Source organism: Podarcis raffonei, chromosome 1 (assembly GCF_027172205.1).
Source record: "Podarcis raffonei isolate rPodRaf1 chromosome 1, rPodRaf1.pri, whole genome shotgun sequence".
NCBI classification, from domain to species: domain Eukaryota; kingdom Metazoa; phylum Chordata; class Lepidosauria; order Squamata; family Lacertidae; genus Podarcis; species Podarcis raffonei.
The window spans coordinates 86,132,070-86,144,372 of record NC_070602.1 but is presented as its reverse complement, the minus strand read 5'-3'; the positions used below and the strand labels follow the sequence as shown (position 1 = coordinate 86,144,372).

Sequence of the window (12,303 nt, the reverse complement as noted above, 5' to 3'; positions counted from 1 at the left end):
CAACACAAACTGATTAAGAATAAGTCTCATGCCAGCATACAAGAAAGCATCCAGGCCAAGCTGCACTGAGGGATCTGCAATTGATCTCTTGGCAGGGGCACTGGGCAAAAGGGATCCCCACCTGCATTTCTATGCAAGAAAGCGGGTTGGTGGTGCACGCACATGTGTTTTATCACAAAAACTGAAACCTCCAAGCCTTAATTAATCCAGGGGGTGGGGGTAGAAGAGAGACTGCAAAACTTATCATGGCTTTTGGCTTGGCCCTCTAATCATGCAGACTCCTGTTACCACATATGAATTAGGGGATAAGGACAGGGCTTACTAATGAGAGTTTAGTAGTATTTGCAATTTAAATTGCATTTAAACTGGGAGTTACTCCATTATGCCCAGGTGCATAATTGACTGTCTCTTGGTCTCAAGGCAGCAAGGGCACTTCCACCGTGTCACTATTCTTGACAGGCCCATTTCCCCCAAAGGATCCCATGCATCATCTAAATTTGTTAGTCACTCAATGTCTCCTCCTCTGGGCAATGTACAATACATTAAAGGGCCAGTGTAAGGTTTAATGCCCAAGCCTTCAGCTACTGGGCAGTGCCACCTTCCCCCATCAGAGTTACATATTCCCAGGCCATCTGTCTTCTATCCACTCTGTTCAGCTATTAAAAGGTTACTGGAACTGGAGCGACAGAGCACTAAGTTTGTGCATTACATTCGCCTCCCAGAGTGCGTCCAGGCAATGCTGCTCCTTGGTTAGGATTCCTTCTGGTTTGTCTTTGTGGAATTTCCTTGCAGGTACGGGCATATTTTGTTGCTTCTGCTTCAGCATTAAGCTGTTACTTCAACTTCAATTCACACGGCATCGCTCTCTATCAGAACAGCACCTAGACAAAGCCCCTGAACTGGGTCAAGGAGGGAGGAATTGCTTCCAGCAGCCCCTCACCCTCCAGTTCCGAATCTGGATCCCCAGCTTTTCCTCTCCGGGTCACTGGTCTGGCTGTCTCATCCGGCCACCCGGCATGTCTCCGCTGGCTGCATCTGAACAAAGCAGCACAGCCGCTTCTCAAGTATAACAGGAAGAGCCAGCCGGACGGGAGCCTTTGAAGGGAAAACACGAAACAAGCCCCAAGCAGAAGGGATGGTGCGCATCATGTGAGGCTGCCGCTCTAAACTTGGAATGACCTTGGCCGTGGCCAGCTCCTACTTAGCCAATTGCAGATGGTCAGGAAAGCAGGGTGGCAGGAACCAAAGCCTCAGGCAAGAGGCAGTGAGGAGCAGGCTCTGGGGAGCGGTCAATCACAGATTTAAAATTATCTGGGGGTGGGGGGGCTGAAAGCAGCAACTAATACCACTGAAGGAAGTCAAACATGTGCATCTCTGGGCGGGGCGGCTGGCCCCAACTGAATGTAAACAGGGCTCCACATGCCAAGGCAACAGTACAAATTGCATTATCAGTTTTCAGTCTCTGCTTTAACAGCACTTGCCCCTGCAGCAGGGGGGCACTGTCCTGGCAGTTCCCCCAGCCACCCCCAAAAGCAGATGAGGTCTCAGTCAGGGAATGGGTGATGCATGCGCAACCACGTGAGAGAAGTTTGGGGTCTGAATGAGCGGAAGGCCCAGCTGAGCGAGCAGGAAAGCAGCTGGGTGGGTGGCCAAGCAGACCTTAACAGGCTTCCCATCGCTGCCCCCAGTTTGCCCAGAACTCACCCCTCAACATATTTATTCCCCTCTGTGAGTGACAGCAGGATCTTGGGACTGGGGTGAGCTATGAGGGGCTGAAGGGGCTGTGAAAGAGTGGCATCAGAAGGGGGAGGGCTGGCAAGGAGGCTGTGGGTTGGAGACGAACATGAGCAGAGGCAGCAACCCCTAGTATTTTGTAAAAGGCTAAACCTGGCTTAGTTTACAACTGATTTAGTGAATGCGGTTTCTTTCTTTTAATGCAGCTTCCTTTTTCTTCTGCTCCCTTTTCTTCTGCTTTAAATAAAATCTGTTCCTTTCGTATTTTAACCTTGAAGTTGCTTACCTTTTTTGTCTAGCTGTAGGAACTGGATTACTTGCATTACCTAGAGTGCAATTCCCTCCTGCTCTAAGCTTGTAAAGAGAGGGGAGTGGAAAGGATAGATGGAGGACTTGCCTGGCCAGATCAAGGGGCTTACTATGAGGAATCCTCTCGTCTCATATTAATCCTCCACAGCTCCAGGCGCCTCCCAGTATGGGAGCAAGGAGGGGAAATGGGAGGTAGTGGCATTTGAGGATTAACACACAGAACGCCTCCCTACCTTCTTTTTCTGAGAGAAGCCAGGTGGGCCATGGGCCTCTCTGCCACATTCCCATACTGGGAATGGGTGCTGAGAGATTTGCTACCCATAGCAAATGATTCCTGCATTGCAAGGTGGTTGGAGCAGATATGACCCTTTGAGTCCCTTCCAACTCTCCAATTTTATGATGCCATACTTCCTGACTTGCAGCACAGCCAATTAGCCACTGTGCTATGCTAGCTCTTGGTTTAATTTGCAAAGAATCCCAGGAATTATAACCTGCTGATGACACCAGGAACTCTCTAGATTTCTACCCCCTCCCATCCACCTATACTAGAGCTCCCTGCGGAAAGCAAAACTGCTGCCATATTAGCAAAAAATATACAGCATAGCTGCTTCACCTGCTCTGTTGGAAGTGCTGTTCCTATGCATAGAAAGAGTCACCCATGTATTTGGGATACTGAAGCCTCTTCTGCAAGTGCAGTGGCTGAACCAGATGATGACCAAACATGCAGATGCCTTCAATGCTATATTAATAATAATAATAATATGTTTATAAGATGCCTTCCTGGACCAAGTCCAGATATCCCAGATATAGGGATATCTGCCAGGACCTTCTGTGTGCAAGACAGATGCTCTACCACTGAGGTACAGCCCTCCCCCTTTAAATCCAAAGAATCAAATAAGGAAGGAAATGCTAGTCTTGCTCCACAGGGAGAGAGGAGGGGCGATAGGTGTCACATTTTGTCTCTCTCACCTGTACCGCCAGTGGGTCAGAGGGGTCTACAGCTGCAGCACAGTTTGAGCCAGTATCAATAACAAGATAGCTGTAGTTATTGGATAGGACAGGGATGGGAAGAATCTTCACTCCTAGGATGACAGAGGCAGACATAGAGCAAAGGAAAGCAGGAAAGTCAACACAACAGACCTTAGCAAATGCTGCAATTTTTATGTTAGCATTTATTTTCTTAATACTATCTAAATACTATCTAAATACTAATACTAAAAAAGACATATAATATCATCTAATGTCACACAATACAGACAAAATTATCTATTATCAATAGATGCTAAAGTATTAATAAAATTGTAATATTATAGCAAAATGACATCACGTGCCTTCATCAAGTGCTGAAGCAGACAGGCAGCTTTTACACACCCTGAGCTCCTTTGGGAGGAAGGGTGGGATATAAACTTAATAAATGAATAAAATATACTCTTAAAAGGACAAAGAAGCATTAAATAATACCACTTCAGACTGCTGGAAGGGGTTCATAGGAGTGAAAGCTCCTCCATACAAAGGTGTTCCCTCCACACAGAAAACCAGCACCTCATGCTTTTCTTTGACATACTAGTTTCCTACATGGAGGGAATTATTCTGAATGGAGGAGCATTTAGCAACACCCCCCCCCACTGCCGTCTGAATGGTACAGACCAAACATAGGACTAAGTAACCGTGTGAGAACAAAGCCTTGAACTTCATGTGGGTGACCACTGTGTGGGAGGATTGTGGAGAGTCTGTTAGGGCGGTTTGTTGGGGGTTTTCCTTTTTAAAGGGTTGGATGTGCAAACAGAGAATAAAAATGGCCCCAAACACTTGCTTGTTTCTTATGCTGATAAATAAACCTCTGCATAATATAAATGCAAGTACAAACACAAAACAAGAGTTAAGCAAAACTGTTCAAAGCATTTTGGGTACTCTGGAGCAGGAGTGGTGGCAGTTAACAAACAAGTTTATTTAAGCAACTGAGGTATTTCCCCCTCTGAAATAGAAGAGTGGGGCGGGAGAGAGAGAAAGAGAAAGTGAAATAATAAAAAAATAAAACTCCAGACACTAGCTTGCTGCTGCATGTTCATCTTACTTCAGAAATCAAACTTGCTTATGCCCGTTGCAAGAGCTTAGGCACAAGGAACAGTGTTTAGAGTCTTGCATGTGTTAAAAAAGAAAACCTAAACTCGAAACAGAAAGCCCCAGTTCTTCCAATTTCAGGTGTGGTGTGTAATTAATTTCGGGCCTCAAATGTCTGGATTTTCAGGAGGGGTTCATGGAGGAAGCATCTCAAGCAGCTGGATTCCATAATGGACTCAAGATTTTGCACTCTGCACACACCACTCTGCAGGTGTTGCCTCTGACCATTAATTGCCTGGAAATTTAATCAAAAGAAATACTCAAGCAATGCACCTCAAAGCAGCAAAGCACACAGGCTAATCGGAAATGCATTGGCAAAAAGACCAGGCACTCACCGCTGAACACCACAGGCTGAGGAACAGAGTGCCCCTGCGGGTAACGCTCCCGCGCTTTCTTCACCTGACGCTTGTAGAACAGGTAGCCCAGCCGAGTGTGGGCATAGAGATTATACCTGAGGGACAGGAAAGACCAATAGTGAGCTGAGCCTGAACATGTTCATAAACATCATTGACATCATTCCTTTCATCAAGAGTATGCTTAACCATGTAGAGAGCTAATAGCTGTTTCTGTCTAGCTTCTATAGCAAAGCCAAGTAAATTTCTATAGACAGCTGCAGGCTACAGGGATTAAAACCCTGGGAATCTAGCACAGCACAGATCCACCCAGCCATGCTGGCGATGCTGCTTCAGATTAATGGCTTGTACTTGGAATATGCCAGGTCTCTCTCAGCCTCCTGCATTATTATTTCTTTTCAAATAATATTTAAATAAAATTATTATAGCACTATTTTGCTTTGTACTTTTTCACAAGCTGTCACCTAACCAAGCGGTTAACTTGTTAAATGTTCTCCCCTACCACTCCCAAGTGTGAATGCCAGGAGAAGAGGGCTTCATTTCAGCCAGTGCTCAGCCCTGCAAAGCTGCTTTCAGCACAAAACTTTTACATTCAGAGCAGGTTTGGTAATATGGAAGAGTGCATCTGAGCATGAGCAAAGTGTCCTTTCCTTCCTACTATGTGAGCTGGCCTCCACAAAACTGAGGTAAGTGAGATGGCATAACTCTCAGGACAGCCTAAACTACAACTGTAGGATCTTCAAAGTCTGCTGTGAATTCCCTGTTGCTCTACTGTGGAATATTGTGTCTCTTATCACAGGCAGGGTAGAGTACTGTCAGGCACTAGTAAAATCTCCTGAGCTATGAAAGTAAATAGTCAGTTACATGGAATTGAAAAGGGACCAAAAAAACCAGCTGATTTGGTTAATATACAGGACAAAACAAGTGCACTACAGAACAGTGTAAGAAAACTTGTTATGCCAAGCTACCAGCTACATACTTTTCTTTCCTGACATTTTTTTATTTGTTACATTTGGTATATTTTTCTATAATGCACTTCACACCCACCATTTTGAAGGCCATGCAAAAGCTCTAATTATTTCTGAACCTGTAGACACTTCTCACATATTTCCAAGCTTTGCTCCATAGCCATGAGGGCTTAAAGCTTATAATTAAAAAAACACACAAAAGACTGGATGCTCTCATAAACCCTTTAGACTTTTCAGCCAAAAGTCTGAGTAATACTATTGAAAGTATTACACATGAATTTCAGAAGCCCAGTCATCTCAAGATGATTTGTGGGGCACACACATTAAGCAATCCAAAGGAGTCAGTGGGTATCACTCTTGCTCTGGACTCCGCTATGCCTCCAAGACCATCAACTTCAGAAACCACAATGGTCCAAAACGAGGAGGAAAAAGAAGCAGCATCAGAAAGAATCAAGCTTGCTATTTTATTCAAGCTGCTTGGAAGTTCTTGCTGATGCCTAGTCACACATCACATGAGACCTTGGTATCTTAGATGATGGAAACCTTGTAAGATTACAAGACAACGCAATACCATCACATGCAAGTAGCATAACAATGGACGTGGAATGATATAAACTGTTGTAATGGTTCGAAGAATGTGCTAGAATGTGTCAAAGCAACCTGAGAAAAGTACTGCCAAGAAGAAAGGGGTCCCAGTTCTACTTTCACTCCCAACAAGTTACAATGGTACCTCGGGTTAAGTACTTAATTCATTCTGGAGGTCCGTTCTTAACCTGAAACTATTCTTAACCTGAGGTACCACTTTAGCTAATGGGGCCTCCCGCTGCCACCACGCTGCCGGAGCACGATTTCTGTTCTCATCCTGAAGCAAAGTTCTTAACCTGAGGTACTATTTCTGGGTTAGCGGAGTCTGTAACCTGAAGCGTCTGTAACCCAAGGTACCACTGTACAGAAATGTATAGTCCATGCCAGGGGTATAGAAGCTCAGGCCTGCAGGCTTATTTAGGCTGAGCAGGGGGCTCACAGAGTCATCAGAAGAGAGGTGATATTTTCTTCACAAATCCATTCTTGACATCTGTTCCTTTGATTAAAGAGTCCCAGCAGTGCAATGTTCCCCTTTGGCGTATACACAACACGGCTGAAGTGAAACCATTAATTGCTCTTCAATGCTGCATTTTCCCTGAGTAGCTCAGATTCCCAGGAATTTACCCAGAAGTGACTTCTAACTCCCAGCGGTTCTCCTCCACACATCAGCTTCCAGAGAAACATGCCAGCATTTTCTCTGATGTGCTGTTGTAGAGACAGCAAGAGGCAGCTACAGTTCATGATCGCAGTGAGTGGGCAGAGTTGGGGGGAGAGAAGAAAGATCAGAGAAGCACTGTGAGGTAAAGCTATGTGAGCGGGACTTGCCAATCGGAAGGTCGGCAGTTCAAATCCACGGATTTGGGGTGAGCTCCTGTTGCTCCTGTCCCAGCTTCTGCCAACCTAGCAGTTCAAAAGCATTCCAGTGCAAGTAAATAAACAGGTACTGCTGCGACGGAAAGGTAAATGGCGTTTCCATGCACTCTGGCACTTGTCATGGTCCTCCGTGCACCAGTAGCAGTTCAGTCATGCTGGCCACATGACCCGGAAAGCTGTCTGTGGACAGATGCTGGCTTCCTCGGCCTGAAGCGAGATGAGCACCACACCCCATAGTTGCCTTTGACTGGACTTAACTGTCCAGGGGTCCTTTACCTTTACCTTACCTGGTAGAGATGAACACAGGTTCATCCAGCAGACTCTCTGAGCCCTATAGCTGGGATCTGCCTCTGTATTAACCAACATCCTCTACTGCCAAGACAGAAAAACCAAGCACTTTGCATTGCACAGCCAACGTTCTCTCCCGCATGCCAGCCAATTGCACCAGCAGAGACTGTTCTGTCAGAACTGTACAGTGTGTTACACAGAGCTACACTTTGTCCAGTTGCTTTATCTTAGAAAAGCAGGGCCTTACAGAGTATTATCTTCAGAACGCTTTGAAATCCAGCCAGCTTCTCTCCCCCAGAGCCGTTTCCTGGAAGAAAGACCCATCTTCAAGCTATGTCCACAGTAACTTCCTCCAGCAAATCAAAATCTGAGAGCCGCCAACGCTCCATGAACTGTCAGCTATTGTTTAGGATGAGCTAGTTCCAACTGAAATAATGGAAATTACTGCATGCCTTCGGTGCACATCTAGAGCAAAAGCTGCAGGGACCGTGTAGATTAGGGATGTGAAACCTCGAGCCTGCGAACCAAACACGGCCCACCAGGCCTCCCCATTTGCTATGCAAGGCAATTCTGGGCAAACCATGCCCACCTATCATACCTGACTGTCTGAAAGCATTTTTCAAAGCAGTGTTGAAAGAGCAGTAGGAATTTCAGAATTTCAGAAGGTTATTTGCAGAAGGAATTTCAAGCAGCCCCATACTTCATCGATAAGCCCAGCGTTGAAGCTTCAACACACAGCATCACCTGTCAAATTTGGACCAGCACGCGTGGGAAGAAAAATCCTGGGTTCAGGATCATTCCCCATCCCTGACCCACATATTCAAACTAATTTTGCCAAAGCAGAACCTTAACAAATCAGCAAAGGTTAGACAATTGCAAAGGTTAGACAACACAGCTCTTTAGGGCAAAGTCACAGGAACATAGAAGGCTACTTTATGATGTGTCACTACATTGGTCTATCTAGTTTAGCATTCGTAACATTACTGGTGGCATCAACCTGATGAAGGGAACGCAGTGGATGTAGCCTACCTTGATTTCAGCAAGGCATTTGACAAGGTGCCCCATGATATTCTTGTAAAGAAGCTGGTAAAATGTGGTCTTGACTATGCTACCACTCAGTGGATTTGTAACTGGCTGACTGACCGAACCCAAAGGGTGCTCATCAATGGTTCCTCTTCATCCTGGAGAAGAGTGACTAGTGGGGTGCCACAGGGTTCTGTCTTGGGCCCGGTCTTATTCAACATCTTTATCAACGACTTGGGTGATGGACTCAAGGGCATCCTGATCAAATTTGCAGATGACACCAAACTGGGAGGGGTGGCTAACACCCCAGAGGACAGGATCACACTTCAAAACGACCTTGACAGATTAGAGAACTGGGCCAAAACAAACAAGATGAATTTTAACAGGGAGAAATGTAAAGTATTGCACTTGGGCAAAAAAAATGAGAGGCACAAATACAAGATGGGTGACACCTGGCTTGAGAGCACTACATGTGAAAAGGATCTAGGAGTCTTGGTTGACCACAAACTTGACATGAGCCAACAGTGTGACACGGCAGCTAAAAAAGCCAATGCAATTCTGGGCTGCATCAATAGGAGTATAGCATCTAGATCAAGGGAAGTAATAGTGCCACTGTATTCTGCTCTGGTCAGACCTCACCTGGAGTACTGTGTCCAGTTCTGGGCACCACAGTTCAAGAAGGACACTGACAAACTGGAACGTGTCCAGAGGAGGGCAACCAAAATGGTCAAAGGCCTGGAAACGATGACTTATGAGGAACGGCTAAGGGAGCTGGGCATGTTTAGCCTGGAGAAGAGGAGGTTAAGGGGCGATATGATAGCCATGTTCAAATATATAAAAGGATGTCACATAGAGGAGGGAGAAAGGTTGTTTTCTGCTGCTCCAGAGAAGCGGACACGGAGCAATGGATCCAAACTACAAGAAAGAAGATTCCACCTAAACATTAGGAAGAACTTCCTGACAGTAAGAGCTGTTCGACAGTGGAATTTGCTGCCAAGGAGTGTGGTGGAGTCTCCTTCTTTGGAGGTCTTTAAGCAGAGGCTTGACAACCATATGTCAGGAGTGCTCTGATGGTGTTTCCTGCTTGGCAGGGGGTTGGACTCGATGGCCCTTGTGGTCTCTTCCAACTCTATGATTCTATGATAACCTAGTACTCTTCGGCTGTTCTTGAGTACAACTCCAATCCTGGTCAGGGGAGATAGGAGTGGAGCTCCAAATCACCTGGAACATACCAGGTTAAGCGAGATCACGCTTAACTGTGGCTTCCTTTCTCCCAGTCACACGGGGGGGGGGGGGCAAAAGCAGGAAAAATCCAAAAACAAACACTAGCATGAAATACTGGCTTGCCACAATGTGTGAATGAGGGTGATGGATCAGTCTATTATCCCCATTCCACAGATAAGGCAGACCAAAGCTAAGAAATAGCGGCTTGCCTAAAACCACCTAGCAAATCTGGGGCAGAGGCTTCACAATTCAGCAACTGTGCCACACTACTGCAGATGGGACACTGCAAATGAAGGATCTGTAAAAGCACACTTCAGCATTAAAAACGTCTGCTCAGTATTTGATTTCAATTCAGTTGTCAGAATAGCTTTATATAACAAACTATGCTGGTTCCACCTTTCCGGCAAATCAAATTGATATGAATTTACTCACAAGCCTTTTATAATTGGGGAGAGGAGAGACAGGGTTAAAATTGCTGCAGCCCCATCATTCCATGGGGTTTCCTCATCTTAGTGGATTCTTTTTTCTTTAACGTCAACAGTGGCTGATTCACAGGAAGTATTATGTCCCACCAAGGAGGAGGACGCTAAGCAAGCTCAATAGAAAGCCAGTGCAATCTTGGCATATATCCACCACCCCCACTTATCTTCCACCCACATAGTCTTTTTGTTTTGGTAACCTGTCAATAACCTGTCAACTTGCCCTCTTCTCCAGGAAGAGCTACAAGCTGCCTGGACCTAGACTGGAGACCAACACACCCTTTCTGAGAACAAGTTGCTTTTATGAACTTGCCCAGGCTCAATTCCTTTGAATCACCATATTTTTCGCTTGACTACAGTGCCTGGTTGTTTTGTCAAATAGTGAACACCAATACTATCATTGCCTTAATGGAGGGGATGGGAACTGATGGCCCTCCGGTGCTGTTAGATTCCTATCAGTCCCCACAGCCAGCATGCTCAGTGGTCAGGGAGTCCAACCACATCTGGATGGCTACAGGTTCCTTAGCCTTGCTTTAATGGCTATGGATGATTCCCTACATATGAAGCACATCTGGAGGGACTGGATCCAAGCCAAGTGCTTGGCAGATTGTGTGAGAGAAAGAAAGCTTGATAGTATTTTAAATTTAGAGAAGGACAGGGAGAGTTGCAAGTCGACTGAAAGTGAAGCATCTCTCTCACTCTGAGAAGATCTCCTGCATTGTAGGAGAGCCCGTGTGCTCTGCTTATGCATTTGTAAGTAACACAAACACTGATGAGAGGGCACCATAAGTCTCCAGTATTCCTTATCCAAAGGAAACGTAAGGCTGCAGTTTAATCCAGTTTATTCCTGACGTTTCCCTAACTGTTGATTTCTACATTATATCTGAGCTTTCACATGACGTAAAAGCCACTTCCAGAACAATAATGGATCATAGTGCAGGTTTAGTGCTCATTTCTGTATTATCTGCAAACTGCTTTTTTTCTGGAAGCAAATAACATTCCCGTAACACTGAGCAGGGTCTAGAACTCATTACACAGCCTACCCTGCCACAGAGATGGAAGGAGAGAAAAAGCCATGTTTCTTCCACCACTGAGTCTGCAAATGCAGGAGAACTGCTTTGAGTGATAGGCGGGAGGCGGGGCGGGGGCTTCCTTCATGCAGATCACAATGACAACTGTATTGATCACTTAGCAACCCACATCTGTTATACCTTTTGCAAATAAATCACTCATATCTGTGCTGATCTAAACACCACTAATGATACAATATGATTACTAAGCATTACCGCATTATCTTCTACTTACTGCTATTGTTGGGATGAATTTAAGGCACTGTGATTCTCCAGCGGTTTGATTTCACCCCAAGAGGCACATGCCATTGTCTCTTGAGACAGATGGATGTCAACATGGTGGCAGAAGGAAGTTATTCATTGAAGGGTCTGTAGGCAGCGGTTAGAACAACAAGGTGTTGTGGGTCTGGTGTGTGCACAGAGACCTCGTAGGAATCCTATGTATGCTCCCTTTGAAGAGAGGGAGGCGCTGTGGTCTAAACCACTGAGCCTCTTGGGCTTGCCGATCAGAAGGTTGGCGGTTCAAATCCCCACGATGGGGTGAGCTCCTATTGCTCGGTTCCTGCTCCTGCCAACCTAGCAGTTCAAAAGCATGCCAAAAAGTGCAAGTAAATAGGTACCGCTCCGGTGAAAAGGTAAATGGTGTTTCCGTGCACTGCTTTGGTTTCGGTGTTCATTGTGCCAAAAGCAGCTTAGTCATGCTGGCCACATGACCTGGAAAAACTGTCTGCAGAGCGGACAAACGCCAGCTCCCTCGGCCTGTAAAGCGAGATGAGCGCCGCAACCCGAGTCATCTGTGACTGGACTTAACTGTCAGGGATCCTTTACCTTTACCGTTTTTAGCAGTATTATTATAACTTACTGTCTTATGGCATATGTGATGGGCCCTGGATTAGGTGGGTTTAAAAGAAGATTTGTCAAATGATAGCTAAACAAGACCTCCATTTCAGAGACAGAATACCACTGGCTATCAGCTGTTAGGGAGCAACGAAGATGGAGGGAGCTCCTTATTGCCCTCATGCCCTGCTTAAGGGCTTGTTAGAAGCCCTTGGCTGACCTCCATCAGAAACAAGAGGCCAAACCTAGATGGACCCTTGGTCTGATGCAGCAGAGCTCCACTTATGTTCCTAACCAAGTCCCTTTCTGTAGCACAGAAAACAGACGTGGCAGAACAGGCTGGGAGGGAGGAACTTACGCATGATGCTAATGAAACAGATGGCTAACTAGATGTAGGATTATAAAGTGAGCACTGTGTCCCTGCTGTGAAGGGCTGCCA

At 45.8% G+C, this 12,303-nt stretch overlaps 1 protein-coding gene across 2 annotated transcripts in view; it reads right to left on the bottom strand.

The window, feature by feature from the left end:
• Positions 1 to 12,303, bottom strand: part of LOC128420578 (probable hydrolase PNKD) — a 36,667-nt gene that overhangs the window by 9,257 nt on the left and 15,107 nt on the right. For both annotated transcript variants that reach the window (XM_053402219.1, XM_053402211.1), the window contains 2 exons: positions 4,500 to 4,615; positions 3,013 to 3,125 (listed from right to left, as the gene is read on the bottom strand). In XM_053402219.1, coding sequence (XP_053258194.1) covers positions 3,013 to 3,125; positions 4,500 to 4,615 — 229 coding nt within the window. The remainder of the gene's footprint in view (positions 1 to 3,012; positions 3,126 to 4,499; positions 4,616 to 12,303) is intronic.